Below are 24,332 nucleotides of genomic sequence, written 5' to 3'. Positions count from 1 at the left end.
AAGCTACCAGAGGGTGAGCACATGTTAATTTAGGGTGTGTATCTGGCTTACTTTGACTAGAGTGGTGGTCCCTACTTGGACAGGGTGCAAACCTGTGCCAACTAGAGACCCTATTTCTAACACCTACTAAATGATATCGCAGATTTATAATAGTTATTTGGTCAAAATTGCATTTGTATTTAGCTTTAAGACTCATGCTTAATTTATGGTTCTCTGCTAAAAGCCAATTTTCCACCACTAAAAAGGTTTGTGAATTGTATGCTTGGTGTGAGCAACAATTAAAGAGGGGCACATAAACATCCTAATTTACAGTGAATATCAGAAACCAATATATAAGAGTTAATTAGACATATTTACTGAAAAACATTTTAGAAAAATCGGATAACTATTTTATGTAAAACTGAATTCCATGTCTATACAGCTGCATGCTACACACGTAGCCACGATATCTGAAATTGACAAGTTAGGGCACAGCAGTTTCTTTTCCACATTTCCCTTGGTCAGTCTTCATTAATTTATAAGATTTTAAAGGATTTTTACCTTTACACCCCTCACACGTAAGTGCATTATAGTGGTATCCAGAAGCTTTGTCACCACAAACGACACACAGTTCATTTCCCTTAATGCGCCCGGCTGCATGTCCCATTCTGGGCTTTCTCGCTCCAGGTGTGTCCATGCTGTCCATTATGTCTGCTTTGAAAACCTCGTCGGCGGACATTCTCTTGATTTCATACACCCCAGAAGAAAACCAGTCTTCTCTATGCTGGGAGCAGTAACTCAGACTGGAGTGATAGGGTGACTGCGACATCTGAGGCAGCATTGTGGGAAACTGTAACGTACTGTATTGAACACCGTGGATCAAAGTTTCGCGGTCTTGCAGTGGTGGGCGGTCTGGTTCTGCAAATGTAGCTGTAAAAAATATATAAAACAATGGTGAACTTTGGCGTCACGAGGAAAGGGGAGGCATTTCTCACTAATAAAGTATGCTGATAATTGGTAATAATTTACAACAGTGTGATTATTTATCAATATGTGTTATTATCACTTGCTTAACTCTTGTACAAAAAACCTGGTGAGCCCATATCAGAAAATCAATTAGCCTGCAGTTGAAAGGGGCATTGTAAATTAGAAGTATGATACAGTATAGTTAGTACAAGCTTTATCTCCAAACCAGTTTAATCATTAATCACTTCAGCTAGTAAAAAAGGTTTCATTGCTATGCATTTCCAAGAAACATATAGAGTCAGTGGATTTGGTCAATACATGTATTGAAGTGAACATTGTATATAAGCTTTCAAAATCACCAAACACGTTTTCTCTGAAGACAATTCCCTCATTCCATTTTGTACTTTTTTATTATGAAACATATTTTTTGTCTAACCTTTGCTTGTGTTTTTTAAGTTTTATTCTCTCATTAACTGGAATATTATTTTCTTTACTGAGGAATAGAGCAAATATATATTGCAACACATATATATATATATATATATATATATACATATATATATATATATATATATATATTCAAAAAAGAAGCAGAGATCTCTGGGTTGTTCTCAGGTTTAGGTGGAAAGCAGCACCTGTGGAGAGCACCCTCAACACCAGCAGCACTCTAAATTTGCTGACATCAAATGTCTGCTGTTGTATCAAAGTCTTTAAGCATAAGATTAGCACAGTGCCATCCACTCGGAGATAGAAAAGGCCAAAGTATTTTCCACTTCTACAGCAAGCATAGGACTAGCCTATATGATAGACATCATAAAATGCACAGAAAGAATTTTGAAAAAAATAAATATAATATATCTATAAGTATATATATATTCACTGAAAAAACCATAGGTTATAGACCATATATAGTTAGGAATTAGCATTTAAAAAACCTTATTTTACTCACACAAAACCATTGAAATTCCATATATAGTTAGTTGCACTAACTATATATCGCGCACCCGCAATCCACTGCTGATCATGTCACATATTACATCATTCATGACATGGTCAGTGACATCACTGATGACATCACTGATGACATCTCAAATGACATCACTGATGACATCACTGATGACAACATCCAGTGACTGTATGTTTCTGTAAAGTTAAAATATGTCTTACATATTGAAGAATGAGTGGATGTATAAGTGTCTGGATGAAGGATTTAGTAGGTGCGTGACTGACTGTATGAGTGAGTGATTAAATATGTCTCACTGAATGCATGGGTTAGTGACTAAACTGTCTTAATTTGTGCATCATTATGTCTGTTGTGATGTAAACTGCTGCATGTGTTGATCATTAGCTATACGAGAGGCTATATGTGTTATTAATTGGTTGCCCAAGTATTTCTATGGGAGATTGAGTTTGTGTGGGGGTGGCTGGAAGGTGTGTGACTCTGTGCATAGATGTGTGAGCAGTTTATTCACTAGGTGTATGAGTTCAAGAGTGCATGTGGAAACAGCTACATGGGCAGTTGACTGTGTGCATGAGTGTATTGATGAGTGAATGGATATCTCAATGCTACATGTCATACTAAATACATATGTAAAACACAGTACATGTGAGAGTTGGCATATATAAATAACTGTGCATGAGAGCCACTGAATGAGTGAGTGGTTGTATCGATCATTGTGAACTTGTATCAGGGATTGTATAAGAGAGTAAATATGTGTTAGTATATGTTTCAATAAGTAAGGTGTGTTTAACTGTATAGTTGAAGAAATGGAGGTGAGATTGTTTCTTTGCATGACTGACTGGGTGTGTGAGTAACTCCATGGATGAGTGGCAGTGTGTGAGTGTCTGTATACACTGAGTGTATCTAAGGTTATATTAGAGTCTGAAGAGGTTTATCGTATTAGCACAAGAATGATGTCAAATGAGATGTCATCAGTGATGTCATCAGTGATGTCATTTGAGATGTCATCAGTGATGTCATCAGTGATGTCACTGACCATGTCATGAATGATGTAATATGTGACATGATCAGCAGTGGATTGCGGGTGCGCGATATATAGTTAGTGCAACTAACTATATATGGAATTTCAATGGTTTTGTGTGAGTAAAATAAGGTTTTTTAAATGCTAATTCCTAACTATATATGGTCTATAACCTATGGTTTTTTCAGTGAATTTTCAAGGTTTTGTAAATGCTAATTCCTAACTATATATGGTCTATAACCTGTGGTTTTTTCAGTGAATTTCAATGGTTTTTTAATAGCAAATATCATAAGCTGTCGAATGTCAAGTACGTGGTAAGTGAAAACATTTTCGTGTTTATGCACACTGATCTGCTTTGAATGGTGCCCCCCCCTCATTTCTATTAGGAGTACTCTCTCTTTGCAGATAGTGAAAGGTAGTTAACGCAGGCCTTTGCCCCCGTTGTAATCCGTCGTGCCTGTTTCTCTCTCCATTTGATTGATTGTTATCCAAGTATTTACTGTTTTAGAATTAGTTCTCTTTGGTTCATTCTCCATTTACAAACAAACACAGAGTCGCAATACTCTGTTTAGTCTTTGCAGATAACGAAAAATCGTGTAAAAAAAAAAAGAAAAGGAATCGAGCAAAATCAGTAGGCCACTAATGGGATCTCTTTTTGACCTCGCTAAAATAGAAACATTAGGAACAACCCCTCATGACAAATACAAAACTAGTGAGATGAACTGAACTCCACACAATGATGGCTGCAAAACAGCTCGGCTCCGCCACCCACACCGCCCAAAATAACGATAAAGAACGGCTGCCATGATTGGTTGCGGAATGACCACGACGGAGCTACGAAATGGTGCTGCTCTCATGCTAACCCCATCTTCAGTCTGAAACATCCAGAAACACTGTAGACTACCAATTCGATCAGTTCCGGTAGCGCCCCAATGTAACCCGGTAGAGAAGAACTAGCCCTCCCCTCTTTGACTGATGGTTCTTGTTGCCTGTCCCTTCTGTTGTCATTTAACAGAACTATTTAGCCTGCTGAAAGGGGTTGTGTTCCGACCGCTGGTTGGTGGAGACATTTTGACTATATTCTGTACCTGCGTTGTCGCGTAATGCGTCATATGACGCGCCGCGTTAGCGCATCCGGAAGTCATCCGGGGCGCGCAGCGCGTAACGTAAGCATAACAAGTCATGTGACTTGTTAATAAAACTTTTCATTGGTTCATTTTACTTTTCTTATTGTAATGATGAAAGGCTTGGTCATATGACCTAAAAATTACGCTTTTCATTACTTCCGAACATTATTTTTTCTTAAATATATGTTATAATGTTCCAGGCTAATGTACTTTCCCGGAAATTTTACAACTGTCCTGCAAGTAAAATATATTCTTTTTTCGAGAAAAAGAGCGTTTCTTCGTCCCATGACGGAGCCGTTGAGCAAAAGAGGGTCGACCTGCTGTCTTAGTCGCCGATACGCCTGAATATGAGATTCTTATCGATCACTTTATGTTGCAGGAATAGAAAACACAACAGCCCTTGACCATTTATCTTTACTGCGTTCCTTCGTATTATACCTTTTACCCTTCATGTAATTGGTCTGCTTTATTTCACTTGCCTTTTAATGATTCTAAAACAGTCACTATTATTAAAAACTTTACCAATTTATATACTACTACCATGTTTTCTTTTAAAAACCTTTATTGTGAAAATGTCATTATACAAATACGAGCCTATAACCACGTGGGCCTGCCACAGAGCAAACTGTAATCGTATATGATGAATAGACATTTACACTGTAGAGGAACGTAACGGGCGGGCCATTAGGTTGCAAGAACTAAGGTGTCTAACAGTTACGGAATCGGTGGACGTACATTTTATAATTAAAATACGACAGGGCCAGTTACAATAAAATTATCTAGATATACATTTGCGGGCAAGTACCATGGGTGACGTTAATTCGAACTTTCAACAGTACAGTAATCAATAACACATCAGAACTTAATATCAATAGGGATGTCGAAATATTCAATCAATTCTCGTCCCCGCCCGCCATGTGCTTCAAAACTGCATACGTATCTCGTGATTTCAAGGTTCTGCAACCAGTACACAACAAGGAGTTACGAGTCCCATTTATTCCGGCGCCATTTTGGGCGAGGACGGGCAGGTCCAGGATATAGTCAAAATGTCTCTACCAACCATCGACTATGATGATGTTCATATGCTGTATTTATTAGAGTAACACTCATCTGTCCACATGAAATTAATTTGCCACAATCTAAACATGTCATTTTAATCTTTCCAAAGTTCTTCTAAATATTTGGGACCGTTTCCCTTGCCTCTGAAGCTCTCAGTGCCACTTCTTTGATGAATGTACTAGCAGGTCAGGGGTTCTCCTCCAAATCTCTCTTTTATGCAGCACTATAATTAATTGGTGCCACCTCTCCATATGACGATGCATGGTATAGTTACCACAACTATATTTTTTTTCGGTTCCTCTGGAGAGTTCATCGTGGCAGATGAAGCGTGTAACGTACCGGGCATTTACCTTTTTTTGCATGTACAGGAAAGGAAAAAAAAATCGAGCGTCCGAGTTCTAAGGTGTCCCAGGGCCATTTTAGTGGACCAGGCCCAAATCCAAAGAACAGGCCGCCATTTTGAGAGTCCTCTTGCAGCCGCCTGTCGCTGTAGCATCAAGAGCAGCCGAAACTCAGCTGAATGGCAACTGAAACGGTAAAGGGGCGCCCCACTACAGCAGACGAGCCTCCACCTAGGAAGGCCCATTCACGCCGGCTCCCCCCCCCCCTTCGGGCACCCCACGCCGTTATTCGGAGCAGTATTGTAGGATGGCCACACCAGTGCGGCAACTTGCTAGACATCACCTCGGTGGTAACCGAATCTCAACGCCTTGTGGTGTCTTCTATTCAAAAAACATTGTTATGCTGCCTTCGACCTATTCGCCGCAAGTGCGCACACAACTCAACTGCATAGCTTGCTAGACACCACCTCGGTGCCATCCGGATCTTGGAATGTCAGCACCTTTTGGTGTCTTCTCTTCAGAAAATATTGTTGCGCTGCCTTTGGCCCCATTCGCACATCAGTCCGCTACTGACGCCATCTCACAGGCTAACGGGGCGCCCCACGCCGGCTTTCAGCATTGTAGAATGACCACACCAGTACAGCAACTTGCTAGACATCACCTCGGTGCCATCCGGATCTCGGCGCCCCACTGCAGATGAAGTGCCTCTCAACTATGAAACCACCACGGTGACATCCGGATCTTGGCGCGTTGTGCTGCCTTCGGCCTATTCGCACATCGGTCCGCTACTGACGCCATCTCACAGGCTAATGGGGCGACCCACGCCGAGTTTCAGCATTGTAGGATGACCACACCAGTACAGCAACTTGCTAGACATCACCTCGGTGCCATCCGAATCTTGGCATCTCAACGCCTAGTGGTATCTTCCATACAAAAAATATTGTTACGCTGCCTTTGGCCCCATTCGCACATCAGTCCGCAACTTAGACATCACCTCGGTGCCATCCGGATCTTGGCATCTCAGCGCCTTGTGGTGTCAGTCAGAAAATATTGTTGCGCTGCCTTTGGCCCCATTCGCACATCGGTCCGCTACTGACGCCATCTCACAGGCCAACGGGGCGCCCCACGCCGACTTTCAACATTGTAGGATGGCCACAGAAGTGCGACAACTTACTAGACACCACCTCGGTGCCATCCGGATCTTGGCGCGTTGTGCTGCCTTCGGCCTATTCGCACATCGGTCCGCTACTGATGCAAACTCACAGGCCAACGGGGCGCCCCACGCCGACTTTCAGCATTGTAGGATGGCCACACCAGGGCACCTTACTAGACACCACCTCGGTGCCATCCGGATCTTGGCGCGTTGTGCTGCCTTCGGCCTATTCGCACATCGGTCCGCTACTGACGCCATCTCACAGGCCAACGGGGCGCCCCACGCCGACTTTCAGCATTGTTGGATGGCCACACCAGTGCGGCAACTTACTAGACACCACCTCGGTGCCATCCGGATCTTGGCGCGTTGTGCTGCCTTCGGCCTATTCGCACATCGGTCCGCTACTGACGCAAACTCACAGGCCAACGGGGCGCCCCACGCCGACTTTCAGCATTGTAGGATGGCCACACCAGTGCTGCAACTTGCTGGACACCACCTCGGTGCCATCCGGATCTTGGCGCGTTGTATTGCCTTCGGCCTATTCGCACATCGGTCCGCTACTGACGCCGCCTCACGTGCCAACGTATTTTCTCCGCATTTTATACCCTATGCCGCATAACAGGTCATGTGACTTGTTTATAAAACTTTTCATTGGTTCATTTTACTTTTGGTTTCCTAATGATGGAAGGCTTGATCATATGACCTAAAAACAACACTTTTCATTGGATGAAAACTTTTTTTTTTCCCAAACGATGAAAGCCCCACCTTGTTTCTGGATGTTTCAGACTAAACTGGCGTCAGCATGAGAGCACCACCATCTCGTAGCTCCGTCGTGGTCATTCCGCGAGCAATCATGGCAGCCGCTCCCCACCAGAAGCCTGCAGGAGTCGGGGCCCCCAAAACTTTTGATGAATTCTCAAGGCGGAGGGGACGCTTTCGAGAATGGGGTCCAAGACCTAGCAGACAAGCGTCCGATTTCCAAGGTGTCCCAGGGCCATTTCAGTGGACCAGGCCCAAAAAGGAAAGAGCCTGCCGCCATTTTGAGAGTCCTGTGACAGCCGCCTATCGCTGCACCGCAAGAGTGGGCGCAACTCAGCTGAATTGCGGCTTTTGACACAGTGGACCAAAAACGGACGGAATGGCAACTGAAACGGTAAAGGGGCGCCCCACTACAACAGATGACACTCCACCTGGAGAGGCCCGTTCACGCCGCCTCCCCCGGGGCGCCCCACGCCGTTATTCGGAGCAGCATTGTAGGATACCAAAACCAGTGCGGCAACTTACTGGACATCACCTTGGTGCCATCGTTCTGCTGCCTTGGAACTATTCGCACAACAGTTTGCTACTGATGACCCACCCCCCGCGACGCCCCACGCCGTTATTTGCTGGGTGGCAACTTACTAGACATCACTTTCGTGTCATCTAGATTTCGGCGCGTTCTGCTGCCTTGGAACTATTCGCACAACAGTTTGCTACTGATGACCCACCCCCCGCGACGCCCCACGCCGGAAATCTGGACGTTGTGCTGCGTTGGGACTATTCGCACAGCCGACCGCTACTTCATTGTTTTTCCCTAAAAATGTTTATATGTTATTACTATTTTTGTTTTCTTGTATATATTTATAAATTATTAAAGTTTTATAATCTTACTACTTTGTCGGAGTGCTATATATTTTTAATGTGACACATAATTGTAAAAACTTTGATGTACAAAGAGTCATCCCTGGAATCTTCCGCTTCACGCTCGGTCCCCTCCCCAATCACAATACAGGATGGTTTTCAGATAATAGCAACGCTTCTGCTGTGACGGATCTCATCGAGTGTGGGCCTTGATCTACTATAACTCCTTTGAAGAGGGGTGATTCTTTACAGCTGTGGCCATAAACTACATCTGCAGGGCTAGCTGATAGCCTAGGACCGGCCTGGACAATCGGACACAGAGGAAAAGGAGTGTCAGAGGGTGCGGTAGTGAATAGGGCGAAAGGGAGGTGTCGGGCGGGCACAGGGTGTGATTCTCAGGGAAGAGCAGCGCAGATGGGGGGAGGTTTATTACCCATGCATAAGACAGAGAGCGGGGGTGACCACTGCCTGGGTGAGATGCTTGCGAGGGTGGGGAGCCATGCTAAGGATCGACAGCGTGCACAGAGTGGGTCTGGTCAAGGCATCTAAAATGGCTGCCGTGCACGACAAAAGTGTGGCATTTGAAAAAAGACAACATGGCGCAGACAATGTTTTTCAACACTTCCTGATTTCCTTCGAATCGAACGTTAACAGACGTTGGGGCATATTACCAAAGTTAAGCGATATTTATCCCTAACGATGCATTGCAAAGATTTTTTTACCGTCAGAAATTATCGCAGATAAACCTTGCTATTATCAAGGTTTATCGCAAATACGATAAAAAACGACCGCAATGCATTAATATCGCTGAAAACTCAGCGATATTCATGCATTACCGAGCTAATGCTCTTAGCCATGTTATCCACCTCCCATTGGATAACATGGCTAAGAACTGCTCAGGGCAGCTGTTACTTTTTGGAGATATTCGCGCTTATCTCGAATATTTCCAAAAGTTGATAATAGGAGATAGCGATGTTAGCGACTGTTTCCAGTCGCTAACATCTTGGCATGCCCACTTTGCATGTCATTAGTGATAAATATCACTCACATGCAAAGTGGGGCCCAAGATGGTCGCTATCTCCTACTAGCCGTCGCTAACTGGTGTTAGCAACAGCTAGGTAATACAGATATAATTTTATCTCCGCGAAGCGGAGCGCTGTTACAGATATATATCTTGTTTTTGAACGTTAATTTCTCAAAATGCACTGAAGCACATATATTGAGACCTAGCAAAGGCACATCGGGCTACCAGTCCCTAATATTTTACCAAGTTTCGTGCAAATCCATTCAGCCGTTCGATTATTATTATTATTTTATTTTTTTGCCCCGCGGGGCCCTTTTAAAACCTCCACATCAAACCTAGGGGGTCAGCGAGGATCTACTATGCCCCCTTATGGTCATTTGCCCCTTCGCTTTGGCCTCCTCTTGTCTCTCGATCCTACCGAGAGACAAGATGGCGGCCGCTACGTACTGTTTTGAATGTTTACAGACACCGGAGAGCCAATCAGCTTCGCTTCGCAAAGCTCCGTAACGCGAAAAGTACGCGAAGCGGTGCGCTGTTACAGATATATATCTTTTTTTGAACGTTAATTTCTCAAAATCCACTGAAGCACATATATTGAGACCTAGCAAAGGCACATCGGGCTACCAGTCCCTACAATTTTGCCAAGTTTCGTGCAAATCCATTCAGCCGTTCGATTATTATTATTATTTATTTTTTTTGCCCCGCGGGGCCCTTTTAAAACCTCCACATCTAACCTAGGGGGTCAGCGAGGATCTACTATTCCCCCTTATGGTCATTTGCCCCTTCGCTTTGGCCTCCTCTTGTCTCTCGATCCTACCGAGAGACAAGATGGCGGCCGCTACGGACTGTTTGGAATGTTGACAGACGCCGGAGAACCAATCAGCTTCGCTTCACAAAGCTCCGTTGCGCAAAAAGTACGCGTCCTGGAGCGCTGCCCGGTCCGCTGTTACAGATATATATCTTTTTTTAAACGTTAATTTCTCAAAATCCACTGTAGCACATATATAGAGACCTACAAAAGGCACATCGGGCTACCAGTCCCTACAATTTTGCCAAGTTTCGTGCAAATCCATTCAGCCGTTCGGGCTAAAAGTGAGGCCAACCGCCCTATGGAAAACTCAATGTTAAAAACACGTTTTGGGACCCCCCTTTTTTCTCGACCCCCCCTGGACGAACCCCCCCCAATTTTCAGGGGCTGCTCAGAAACAAAATGTGCCATTTTCCTGAAAATTTCAGCCAATTCCGTCCACAAACGCCAAAGTTATTAGACATAGAATTTTCAAAAAACCCCTAGAGAAAAAATCCTAACTATATATACCTACTGGCGACCGCCAGTAGGTAATATATATATATATATATATATCAAACACGCTGTTACCTCGGGATCACTCGCAAGATTCACGTTGAGTTATACCACAAAGGAGCCGTGGCCACAAATATCGTAGTGCATCATATTGTTTCATGTTTATAGGACCTAGGCAGCATAAGTTATAAGTTGTTAACTTAGCAACAACACCAGCGCTAGGTTTAACACAACACTCGATAGCGCAATGTGATTGCCAGTGCCTTTTGTTTTAACATATAGGCAACGCGAGTTCGCGCCAGCACAGGAAGACCATTATATTTTTACTGTTTATTGTTTAATTACATTAACATGGTGTTTCCAGTGTGTATATATTTTCAAAATACAACGTTCCAGATTGAGGCATCCTCAAACGGGCAGCTGTGAATTAAGTCTCATGATAAGCATTAAATAACGTGACTGTTTTGTGATATACTAGAATGAGGGTATTTCACTTTTTCAGTCAATTTAAATCGCAGAATAACAGCAGGGTGTATTATGTACTACAGCACTGTCTTGTACGAGTCAATTTTGAATTTTATTTATGTTACATAACGAAAAAATACACCCTAAGATGAAGTCTGTCTTTCACTTTTATGATCATGTGACTTACACTTTATTTACTTGCACTTTAACAATGTTTATTGCCCGTGATGAAGGAGTAACTACAACTCCGAAACGCGTTGGACATTGTGCCTGAATAAACTTCCTTGCACTACGATATTTGTGTCCACGGCTCCTTTGTGGTATAACTCAACGTGAATCTTGCGAGTGATCCAGAGGTAACAGCGTGTTTGGTATAAAGGGGGTGGCTACCCCAGCCGTGAGCCCGCCGGATCTGTGGCTTGGGTCAGCCCGACTTTTGTGTTTTATATTATATATATAAAGATGAGTTCAAATTTTTGCAAAAAGACTCCCCTGTGATGCCTAATATGTACTTAATACCTAAAGTGCACAAACAACAAACACCAGTGCCAGGCAGGCCCATTGTGTCCGCTATCAACAGCATGTTCGAGAACACATCGAAATATATCGATTTCTTTTTGCAGGAATTTGTGGTCACATTACCGGCCTACATAAAAGATACCACAGAATTTTTGTACCAATTGAGCCAATGCACATGGTCGGATGAATTATTGCTTATCACTATGGACATAGCAACATTGTACACAAGCATATCTCACAATGATGGCCTTAGTGCAATGAAATTCTATCTAGATAAACGCCCCATTGAACTGCATGCACACAGTAAAATGTTGCTGGACATGACAGAGAAATGTTTGCGTAATAATACTTTCCTGTTTAATAGCGAGGTGTACAGACAAGAGAGAGGCGTCGCCATGGGGTCGTGTTTCTCCCCCAGCTACGCGGGGCTCCACGTAGGCTGGTGGGAGGAACACGTCCTCAGGGTTGAGCACAAGGAATTTTGGCATAACAATGTACTTAAGTATTGGCGTTATATAGACGACGTGTGTATTATCTGGAAAGGGACAGAAGAAACTGCTATTAAGTTTGTACAGACGATCAATGTTAATAATTTGAATCTTCAATTTACAGCTAATATCAGTAAATCCCAAATCAGCTTCCTAGATGTAATGATAGAGACCAAGGACAGTAACATTTCCACGAGCCTGTTTAGGAAGGAAACATCAGGCAACTCTATCTTGCACGCGACAAGCTTCCATCCTCAGCACACAATTAGAAGCATCCCCTATGGGGAGTTCTTGAGAATTCATCGATCATGTAGCAGTCCTGAGCTTAGAGATAAATGTCAACTGGAAGCTAAAAACAGATTGATTAGTCGTGGATATAAATCTACACTGTTAGAGTCAGCAATGAGGAAAGCAAACTCACTGAGCAGGGATGATCTTTTGAACCCAGAACGGGACACAAAGAAACATCTAGACAAAGATAACACCATCAGGCTAATCACCAGTTATAGTCGCCAAGCCAAACAAGTCACCAAAATTGTCAAACAACAGTGGCCCATCATTCTGACAGATCAAGTCCTTAGAGACATTATGCCCAGGGTTCCGACCGTCACCTTTAGGAGAGCCTATGCAATGAGAAATGACCTGGTCAGCAGTAATCCTGAAACCAGTAAGAACAAAGACTGGCTCTGCCCCCGTAAGGGGTTCTTTCGCTGCAGCTCATGTAGAGCCTGTAAATTCGGGGTGAACTTACACAACCCCCTTTGAGGATAACCCTATATCCCTACGAGACCACTACACTTGCCGCACAGAATTAGCTGTTTATGTACTTACCTGTAGCTGCAATTTACAATATGTTGGCAGCACGAAGTTGCCTGTGCACCAGCGCATTTTACAGCATTTGCGCGCCATTGTACATGCCGACCAGAGCTACCTGGTAGCTCGGCATTTTCAAGCTGTACACAAGAAAAATTTGGCACATTTAACTTACTTTGTCATAGACGCAGTAGTCCCTAGTAAAAGAGGAGGTGACTGTGAGAAAAATTGCGGCAATTGGAGTCACGCTATATAGTGTTGCTCAACAGCAAGAGCCCAGGGGGTCTCAATATGGGAGAAGACCTACACAATTTTCTTTGAGTGTGATTCCAAAGAGGGGTCATAGGTAGGTTCCGGTAGAATACAATGAGAACACCGAGCAGGCAATTATGAGTTACGTTTTTTGAACTATGTAAGAAGATGTATGCATCTCTTAAAGTCTATTATATGAGCAAAGAGTTGGCCTACGAACAATAAGTTTTCCCCACTATCGATTAAGAAAGTCGTATCATACACATGCACTTTAGCACATCTGCACCATATTTATTTTCTTTCTCTTTTTCCTTCATTAGCACTATTTTTCACCTCTAAAGCACCCGATTAGGCGACGCACATTACTTACAGCAAGGTCAGATTAAAAGAAGAGGATGGACTGGAGGGAGTGTGTATTATAAAATATTTTTGATTAGGTCATTAAGGGGCGGGACGCATTTCAGTGTGGAGTAGTGTGGCTCACTGGTTAGAGGCGGCAGGCCTGAGAGCAGAAGTCAGCCCGGGACCAGGGTTCAATTCCCGACGCGGCAGGGTCGTGGACCTTGGTCAGCGGACTCGATAATTCTCGCTTCGGTGCTTACTCTAATCAGGGGTTACACTTGGCAACTCTGGGCATTAGCTTGCCTAATCTCCACAACGGCCCCACCAATTCCGGGGATGCCTGGCTCCACCTTGGGGACTCCCAGCAAGGGACCATCCCACAGGGAAAGCCAGGACGGGTTCCCCAGAGTTATACAGCGCCGGGACGCCCCGTTGCTGGGGCAGCTGTGCGCTTTACAAGTATACTACATTTACATTTACATTTACATTTCATGCATAGGTATATGTGTCTATACTCATTTAGTCAAATGAATTTACAATGGACTGTGGGGAGACAGAAATGATTAAATCCCATTACCCACAGATATATTTGCTGTGCAAAACGTAAAATCCACAAGTAATAATAATCCCATGATTCAGTTGTTTGTTTCATTGGTAGCGCAATAATATGTATATGTATATGTATTTGTACAGCTACATGGCCATTGTGTGTAGGCAGTTTATTTTTGCTAGCAATGCCCCTTGTGAGGATAAAAACGTGACCTGTTTCACACTTACATTCTTCTTCTTGGATACCTGTGGCGTAGGCGCTTTTGTTGATGTGAAAAAAGAAGGCCAGATTGTATGTTGACCTACCGGTGACATAACGCATATATACAATTCAGGCATTTGTGCCTTTAAATATTGATTGTAGATAAAATGTATATACAGGCTATTATAATATGTATATTATATATTGTTTAAATTATGTCTGGCTTTGCATATATGAGATAACGTTGATTTATCCATGCAGAATTACTGTTACAAAATGGCGCCCATATTCTATGGTCCATAGGAGCCCATGTATTTCTGTTAGTCCTTCCTCTCTGTTTATTATAAGTGAGCCTTGGCGCCAAACTGCTAATTTAATTGAATGTGCCTCGCTTGCCAAGTATCAGTGAGCAAGGGCACGGACGTGCCTGAAACGCGTCTGATGGCATTTTTTACCCACTTGATGAAATAAAATACAGCAACTTTACATCATCTGCCTCGAAGTGCTGATTTGGTTGTCTGCGTGCCTTTCCGTGCGGCAAGCACGTTTGGGAAAGCTGGATTGTTATATATATATATATATATATATATATATATATATATATATATATATATATATATATATATATATATATATATATCTATATATATATATATATATATCGAAAACAAATCCTGACCGCCGATGTCACAGTGGAACCAAGCAGGTGCGGACCTCTTCCCCCAGAAATTTTCGTTCAATGACGAGCCACCAACACACAAAATTGTGTGAGCAGTAGTGAGTTTATTGCATTATCTTAGGACGGCTGTCCTCCATGACGCGTTTCGCTCCGCGGATATATATACATGCCTCACTGTACATCAAAGTACGAACGAACTCCAGGCAGTAATAACAGTCCAGAAGTCTGCTTATAGATGAAAGTTTATTTCCGCATCAAAGCCAAAGAAAACACCCTACGCGTTTCCGCGAAGCCGCCTTGCTCACGGGTTATATATATATATCTATATATATATAGATATATATATATAAATATATATGAATTAACATTGTAGCATGCATAGAAAGAAAATTTGGAAACTAGATATATGATATATATCTGTATATATATACCCAAAAAAATTTCTATCTACGCATGATACAAAGTTATTACTGTTAAATATCAATATATTGTATATGCTCAAGTTTGCTCTGATAGACTGAGGCACCAAAAGCTGACATCAGTGTTCGTAGAAGGTAACCCATCCTTAATGCACTATGAACCGAAATTATTATCCCTAGCAAACTGCAGTACACTTAAGCCTCTTTTACTACAGCCACATTGTACTCACTTTTATTGTACAGCATCAAACTGATCTCCCTTATCACGATTCCTATCAGTGATAAGATGATAGCCGGTGATAACCCAAGATCCCACACAGAGGTATTCTCTACCCTACAATCTACTATATATTGATCACCAACACTTCAGGTTTTCATCAAATAGGCTTTTCTGGTTTGAGTTCAATCTCATTTTCATTTTACATTGCTAATTTATGTCAGGCTCGGCATTTACCGTCCTTCCCATTTAGAAAATGAACGCTTCAAGGGGGGGGGGCAATCTGAATGATCCTTTAAACACTGAGGGGCCGATTAGGATGGCGGTTTTTCCGCATCCTCCGGGCCGGCGGAAGTGTCCGCCGGCCTGGAGGATGCGGAAAAACCGCGGCGGAGACTCCAAAGACCCACCGCCAAATTAGGATGGCTGGTGGGTCTGGAATTCCGTCCGCCGCTTTTCCGCCGCGGTCGGCTTCCGACCGCGGCGGAAAAGCTATAACATGGCAGGCGGTGTCTATGAGACACCGTCCGCCATATTATGATGTTTGTGTAAATATGCTTTTCCACGGCGGCTTTTCCGCCATGGAAAAGCATACGGACATTCACTTTGGGGGCCCGTTGCGGGCCCCCTGGGTGAATGGGGGGTGGGGGGTGCACATGGGGGGTACCTATGGTACCCCCCTGCATTTGCGTACACAAAGCAGCAGGCACCGTGCGGTGCCTGCCGCTTTGTGCATGTAAATGCAACACATGCATTTTTAACATTGCGGCGGGTGCAGCTTGAAGCTGCACCCGCCGCAATGTTAATAATAGAGGATGTGACCGCCACCCTGGCGGTCACATCCTAATTGCCATGGAGGGACCGCCGCTGCCCATGCGGACGGTCCCTCCTACTCAGGGGTGGCGGACGGACGCAAGTCCGTCCGCCATCCTAATCGGCCCCTAAGTATGTTCACGTGTATCCACAGAACATGACTGTGGGACAATGACAGCAATAAAGGTCACAGCTTGCCCGATGGTTGCAGAAATACAGACCATAGTAACTAACAAGTTTGCTTACATGTTTTACTACTCATGGAACACAATAAACACCTGAAATATACATTCTTCCAGTTGATCCAGCAGAAACAGACCACCACATCATGGCAAGAAGTACAATGGCTGCAAATAACCATGAAATAAATTGATTTGGCAAACATAAATTGCTTCTTATTTTCAGCTGCTATAATTTTTAAATACAATCTACTTGTTTAAACACTGATATTACACTTAGGGCAATATTATCAAGAACGGCGATAACAAGGGGTTTGATAATATGCCCTAGAGAATTCCAATAGAAGCCTAGGTTTGTGGTCCTTCACACTATAACCTGGGCTTCTATTGGAATTCTCTAGGGCATATTATCAAGCCCCTTATCGCCGCTTTAGCTGCAATTTCCTGCCTCTAAAGCGGCAATAATGTTATCGCCATTCTTGATAATATGGCCCTTAGAGTTAACATCTTGGCTAGTTGCAACTTTATTTGTGTGGGTATATTGTGTGGGTTTTGTGGCTTTTTGCACGATAACCGCTACTAAGAAGAAATAATAGAGAATAGTTGTGGTGGTGAGCCAGCCTTTGCCAGCCGCAATTGCATTTTTTGGTGGACACTTCTGTACTATCTTAGAGTATTTCTGGGTTACCATTAATCGCCGTCATTTTGTAACACAGTTGAGTTGCTCTAGCAGGGATGCCACAGAGTGAATGTTATTCATTTGTGCAGACAGCACTGCGGCAGCATGCCCGCATATACCCATGTACCCATCTGCTACCAGAACATGACTAATGGCAGGAAATGCTACCCGTCATCTCATTATGTGATAGGTAAGCCTGAATTGCCCTATACATCATATATTAGTACTATACAGTGCAAGCTAGATAAACTCTTGTAAACGGATGTTATAGTCCTTAGGGTCTCTTAACTTAATTTGCTCTAAACAATAATTATATATCTGTGCCCAGCATGAATAAAACAAAGTGGTGATTAGCTTTGATTTTTAAGAAATCACATAAGCGTAGAGATTGTTCTTGAATATTCATTGTGCACTTAAATTACTTTTAGTCAAAGTAGCTGATTGGGCACTCCTGAAGTGGAACCATTCTACTGTAGTATTGTCCTCCTCATAGCTGTCCAAAAAAGCTCAAGCATGTCTGAACAATTTTATTTCTGACAAAGTGAATACCATTGTGTTAGAAAAGCGTCAATCTCAATTTTTATATTTCTTCCCATACTGTTTAATGTAAATGTGTTGATCTATTTTCACTTAAAATCTCTCTGTGTCTTTGTGTCAAATAAAGACTGACACAAAATCAAAAGTAAAGGGAGGTGAAGGTGAGGGTGATCAAGAAAAATTAGAAAGTCAAGAGAGGATAGAAAGTTCAGACGGCAGAGGAAACACTAAAGAGACATATAATTTACAAGGATCGCAGAAAGTAAAAGAAACACAGAGACGACCAGAAACCAGGGGGTACAAGGCAATGGAAAATAATGATGAAAATAACGATGGCAAAATAAGAGCCAATAAGCTTGATGGAAGAGATAGAATCATCGAGAATGAACAGAGTGTACAGAAACTCCACAAGGAAACCGAGAAATCAAAAAAGAAAGCAAAGGAAAAAGAGAGAGCGAAAGAGGCGGAAAAGGAACTGGCGAACGGGGAAAATCCTGACCTCTTGGAGAAAAAGGCCAAAAGACTACAAACGATCAAAAACTTAAAAGCTGCAGCTAATATAACTGGTCACTCGATAGGTTCTCAACCTAGAATCTCAAACATATTTAGCCCAACAATTAAAGATAGATCACAGAGTTGCCTTTCCAATGAAATCGTATTAATCACAATGGATCAACAAGGTGTGCAAAATAATGCCATCGCTGCAGCAGTTCAAGCAGCACCTCCAGCAGAGCATCTAGAACGGGCTAATATGAGGGAAGAAAACCGATTGGGCCCCAACATAGACTCAGTTTCAAGCATAAGCCCAGTGATGAAAGTGATGAAAGGGCACACTACAGCAGAAGTAGTAGTAGCCCAGCAACGGAAGGGCATGCACTAGCAGAAGTCTCGGATGGATCTGAGTCAGAGATCTATGAGACTGGAGTATCAATTTCCAGCGAATCCAGCGAATCCTGCGAAGAGAGTGATCCTGGCGAGGATCCCAGACAAGAGGATAATGTCGAGAAAGTACCTTCTCCAACAGACATTGGAACTAAAAATGCCCCAATATACGACAACACACCAACAAAAAAATTGGGGAAAAAAAGAAGTAGACATACAAGGCACTCAAAAATAATTCATGATGAAACAACAGATCCCGGGAGCAACCCAGATCATACCACAGTGAGAACTAAATTCTCACGGAAAAGCCCCCATAAAAAATCAAACGTTGAATCTGAAAGAAACAAGAATATCTCTGACATTCCGGATAAAGACGACCAGGTGAAGCATAGAGAGCCCTCACTAAGTGAAGTCCTCAAATCAATAAAAGTTTTCCATCAGGATGTAAAAAAGGATAGCCAGAGGAACCATGTAGCTATCCAAAAATTGGAAGGTGCTATCAATAAAGTTGGCAGTACATGTTTGGAGATCTCTGATAGAATGTGTTCGGTAGAAGTCCGGGCGGAAAACCTGGAATCAGACGTCGGTAAGCTACAACTTCAAGCAAAGGAGCATGAAGGAATAATCAAGGATTTAATGACAAAGGTTGAAGACCAAGAAAATCGAGCAAGAAGGAATAATCTTCGATTTCTTGGGATTCCTGAGGGCTCGGAAGGAAGTGATCCAAGAAGTTTTATAACTAACCTGCTAAAATCCTCTTTCCCGGAACTCAACTCCTGGGAAATGGACAGAGAAGTATGCCGAGCACATCGTTTCCCTCTCTCATTACCAAAACGTGCAGAGAAATCTCCACAATACCCTAGAGCATTTCTAGTCAACTTTGGAAACTTCCTGGTTCGTGACGCTATATATGACTTGGCTAGGCCAACGGCTAAAAGAGAATACAAGGGTTTCAAGTTTTTGCACGACCAGATTTCGCGCATGCAACAGTAGAAAGACGATGGCGAATGCGACAACTTTTCGCACCTTTTGAAAAGCTAGAAGCAACGGTCTATCTGCAAAATCCGGCGCACCTAAAAATAATCTACAAAGGCTCAACGAGGAGCTTCATAAGCGAAATCCAGGCGGAGTCCTATCTTAAGGAGATTGAAGAGAGAGCGAAACAAAATAACGACAAATAAATAGAAGAAGGAATCTAGTGCTGACAAACTATTATTATTATTTGTTATATGGTTGACATTTTCTAGGATGGAGTAGTATCAGGTCAGGGACAAGCCCAGGCGCACGGACCGCACGGCCACCAAAAACTGGGTGAGTCTAAACCCAGGTTGCCTCAAAGGGTGGCAGGAGGGGGGTGGGTTGGGGGGAGGGGTAGGGAGAGGGGGAAGGGGGGTCGGGTGGAGAGTGAAGGGGGAGAAAATAAAAAATTGAAGAGTGTTCGTACTGGTAATGTGGTCATAAACGCAAGAGTAAATTTGAATTTAAAATTGAAATTGAAATTGAAATTGAAACTGAAATTGAAATTGAAATTGAAATTGAAACTAAGGATGTGTTCCCATCATGTATATCATGAATGTACTAGCTACTTGGATAGGCTGATGGATTGGCAATATTTGAAAACTAGGTATGCCTAAGTTAAGGATTGGATCTCTTAATATAGGAGGATTAAATGATTGGAAAAAGAGGGGGAAGTTTGAACAATATTTAAATATGATGAGCCTAGATATAATATGTCTACAAGAGACCCACTTACCGTGGAAGAAAAAACATTGGTTAAACTTTAAAGGCTACGAATTGCTGTCATGCACATCTCAGACCTCCATGATAAGAGGCGTGGCCATAATTGGCAAAGTGGGGTTAGGGGGGGCCAAAAGGTGTAAGGCGGATTCCCTAGGCAGATGGGCCATATGCGAAATGAATTTAGGTATTACTATCTGCTCGGTATATGGGTCCAACACAGATGAGTCTGAGGTCTTTAGTCGCATCGAAAATAACCTAATTGATTGGCACACCCCCATAGTATTATGTGGGGATTTTAACATTTCAGCGAATTTCTCGGATGACAGCCCATACATAGGCAGGAAGCCGAGGGTGTTCAGTGCGATAACATCAATGATGCAATCACATGGTTTAGGAGATGTGTGGGGAAATCTAGTGATGGGTGACCCAGGGTTTACTTATTTCTCGCATCCCTTCAATAAATATTCGAAACTGGATTATTTCATGGTCTCGACCACCCAGTTGAAGAGTGTCCAAATAAATAAGCTTCCAAAAATCTTGTCAGATCACAATCCCCTAGTCTTAATCATGGATATAAATAAACCATACAAGGTTCCTAGGCCTTGGACATTTGATAAAAAATTACTAGCAGATATGGATTATATTAATCACATGAAAATATGGTCCCAGGCCTTTTTTGATGCCAACAGATATAGTGCATCAAGGGGAGCAGTTTGGGATAGCTTCAAGGCAGGACTAAGAGGAGAGACCATAAGCTATACTACTCGTGTATGGAAAAAGACTAACAGGGAAAGGGAAGCATTGATGGGAAAGCTGAGTGATGCAGAGACACAACACAGACAAGATATAATTCTAGGGGTTCAATCTGTCGAGAGTCTACATAGAGTAAACTCCCTAAAAGCAGAGATCCAGAAACAACTAGCTATAAAGGCGGCAGCAAATTATCAAGCACAGAGATCATGCCTCTATGAAACTGGGGAGCAAGCAGGCAGAGCACTTGCCCTACGAATCAGACAGGTGGCTAGTAAGAACACAGTGACACAAATTGAACATCAGGGCCAAATATATGACAAATCAGGTGAAATTTTGGAGGCTTTCAGGAAATTCTTTCAAGAACTATATCAGGAGGAGGTGGGTGTAGAGGCTCCATATATAAGTTGGCTAGACATGGGTAGCAAGTTAAAACAGGCCCACATCGAATCTTTGGAACAAGATATCACTATGTTGGAGGTATTTGAAGCCCTACAGGATTTGGCAGGCGGAAAGGCTGCGGGCCCGGACGCTATACCGCTAGAGTTGTACAAAAGCTTAAGGGAGGAAACAACACCGATGCTTTTAGATTTATTTAAAGGCGTCATGAATATAGGTATAATACCCGAGTCCTGGCAAGAAACTAATATAGCGATATTTCACAAAAAAGGGAAACCAAAGACTGACCCTGGTTCCTACAGACCAATATCTTTGATTAACAGCGATAACAAGCTATATGCAAAAATTATGGCTGTACGCATGGGGAGGATCATCGCGTCCTTGGTTTCCCCCTGGCAGCATGGGTTTATCCCAGGAAGGGGTACCACAGATCATATTAGGAGAGCTATCACTTTATTTGACATCGGAGCTGCTAGGGGGGAGGAGGTCGCAATGATCCTCCTCGATGCGGAGAAGGCATTTGATCGCGTCAGATGGGGATTTCTCTGGAAGGTTCTGGAGGCAAGGGGGTTCGGTCCTAGATTCTGCCAAGCCATTCGGGCTATGTATTCATCACCTATGGCAAGAATTCAATTAATGAGTGAAAGATCTGGTAAGATCAACATAACAAGGGGTACGAGGCAGGGCTGTCCATGTTCACCAATCCTTTTCGCGCTTTATATAGACCCCTTAATTAAACAAATCATGAACAGTGTGGCCATTAAACCAGTATTCACTAATGGGTTTCAGACTAAACTTCTCGCGTATGCGGATGACTTAGCAGTTATCACCAAAGACCCAGAGTCAGCCATGAGGGAAGTAGTTAATATAACCGGTCGGTTTGGAGATGTGTCGGGTTACCGATTAAACGTGGACAAAACACAAGTACTATGCTCTAAAAAAATAGACAAGTTGGATGTTAGATATGTAGACTCGGTAGTTTACTTGGGCTTGATAATAAACGCAGAACCGGGTAAAATAATTAATGATAATTATATACCGCTTATGCATTCGATGGAGATAGAATTAAAAAGAATGGATTCACTACAGCTGTCATTAATTGGGAGGGCTAACGTTATAAAAATGACAATGTTTCCTAAGGTTCTTTATAAATTAAGGTCAATCCCATTCAAAATTGATGAGAAGATTATTAAGAAGATCGAGGCTATATTCATGAAATTCTTGTGGCAATATGGCAAAATAAGGCGATCAAACAGATATATGTCACTACCGCAAGAAAAAGGAGGGCTGGGACTGCCAGATATAGAGCTATCATTTCGCATGTCTCCTCACAGACATGGCAATCCTATTACATCCGGTGGGCCCAACCCTCCGACAGGCGGTGATTCCATCAATTTTTCAGCTACTGGTGGGAAGTGAAGCAGTAGGGCTCTTATTAAGGAGAACTCAGAGGAGTTATCACAAGAAATTTGGGTATAAGACGCTTGAAGATGTATGGTATATGTGGAAAACTGTTAAACAAAATCCTAGATATACCCACTTTTCATCATAGTACACCACTCTGGAACTCAACACTTTTTCCAAACCTTAGCAGGGATGGAGCGTGGCGACACTGGGAGAGTCAGGGTATTGTCGAGCTGGGGCAAATAATGATTAGAGATCAATGTAGAACACTTGAAGAACTTAAGCAACACTATTTATTACAAGGTTATCAAGAATTTAAATACTTTCAGATTGTCAACAGAATTAAATCAATTAGGCCACGTATCACTTTGTTAAGGAGATATGAATTACTCGAGTATCTGAAGTCGGGGGGTCATAGAATTAGGGAGATATATAAAATATTTATTGAAGCATCAATGGATGATATGGGTAAAATGGAAGCTGCCTGGTCCAAAAAATTGGGGGATCCAGAAGTTGATCTTGATAGGCTCTAGCTATGGATAAAAGGTTACTGCGCTCCTCGAATCTTACGGCCCAACACTACAAGACTTTATTCAATCTATACTATACGCCGGAAAAATTATTCTCCTGGGGGAAAGCGGCAGATAGCAATTGTCCCAGATGTGGAAATGGTTCAGCTGACATCATACATATGTTCGATGGCTGCAAAAAACTAAAAAGCATTAAAACTGAAATAGAGCGGTTTCTAGAGGGGCTGCTAGATGCCAAAATTAATCTATCGCCAACCCTGATAATAATTGGATGTGATGTGAAACTAAATATGCGCATTGAGGCCGAAGCTTTAGTTTTCATCTCTGTAGCAATCCTTAGGATCCTAATTAGTGCAGCTTGGAAGGATATAGAAGCACCTACGTTTCAAATGTGGATGTGTAGAATGTTGGGTATTCATAACATTGAGGAAGCACTATATGAATTAAAGGGAGTCAAGACAAGGGAAATGGGTAAGCGACTCTGGGCCCCAGTAGCTGCCTGGAGGGCAGCTAGAGTGTAAAAATGAATGACTCATTGGAATTGTAGTTATTTTATTTGTCTATTATTCTTTTTACTGATGGTTTATTTCTAAGCAACTATGTATGTATCTATGTATGTATTTATGAATTTGTAATTTACCGGTACGATCTCTCAAAAAAAAACAAAAAAAAAACATCTCTCTGTGTCAGAGTGTGCTCCCACACAAGATGGATACATATTAATCTATGTACTTTTATGCATTTAATCTTTAAATGCGAACAAAGTTTATTTGATTTGATTGATTGATTGATACATATTAAATATATTCTGTGTTGATAGCACTTTATGTAAAATCGTGACCTCTTTAACGATTCACTGGTCAAATCACTGTGCTATACCTTTTTCTTAGTTACTTAAAATCTTTCGCAAAAATCTGTGT

At 42.5% G+C, this 24,332-nt stretch overlaps 1 protein-coding gene across 4 annotated transcripts in view; it reads right to left on the bottom strand.

Annotated features, from left to right (window-relative positions):
* Positions 1 to 24,332, bottom strand: part of NR1H4 (nuclear receptor subfamily 1 group H member 4) — a 479,217-nt gene that overhangs the window by 320,770 nt on the left and 134,115 nt on the right. For all 4 annotated transcript variants that reach the window (XM_078678713.1, XM_078678729.1, XM_078678721.1 and 1 more), the window contains one exon: positions 541 to 909. In XM_078678713.1, coding sequence (XP_078534839.1) covers positions 541 to 909 — 369 coding nt within the window. The remainder of the gene's footprint in view (positions 1 to 540; positions 910 to 24,332) is intronic.

Source organism: Lissotriton helveticus, chromosome 1_1, assembly GCF_964261635.1.
Source record: "Lissotriton helveticus chromosome 1_1, aLisHel1.1, whole genome shotgun sequence".
Classification (NCBI taxonomy): Eukaryota; Metazoa; Chordata; class Amphibia; order Caudata; family Salamandridae; genus Lissotriton; species Lissotriton helveticus.
Note: the sequence above shows the minus strand (reverse complement) of the source record. Positions and strands in the feature narration are given on the sequence as shown.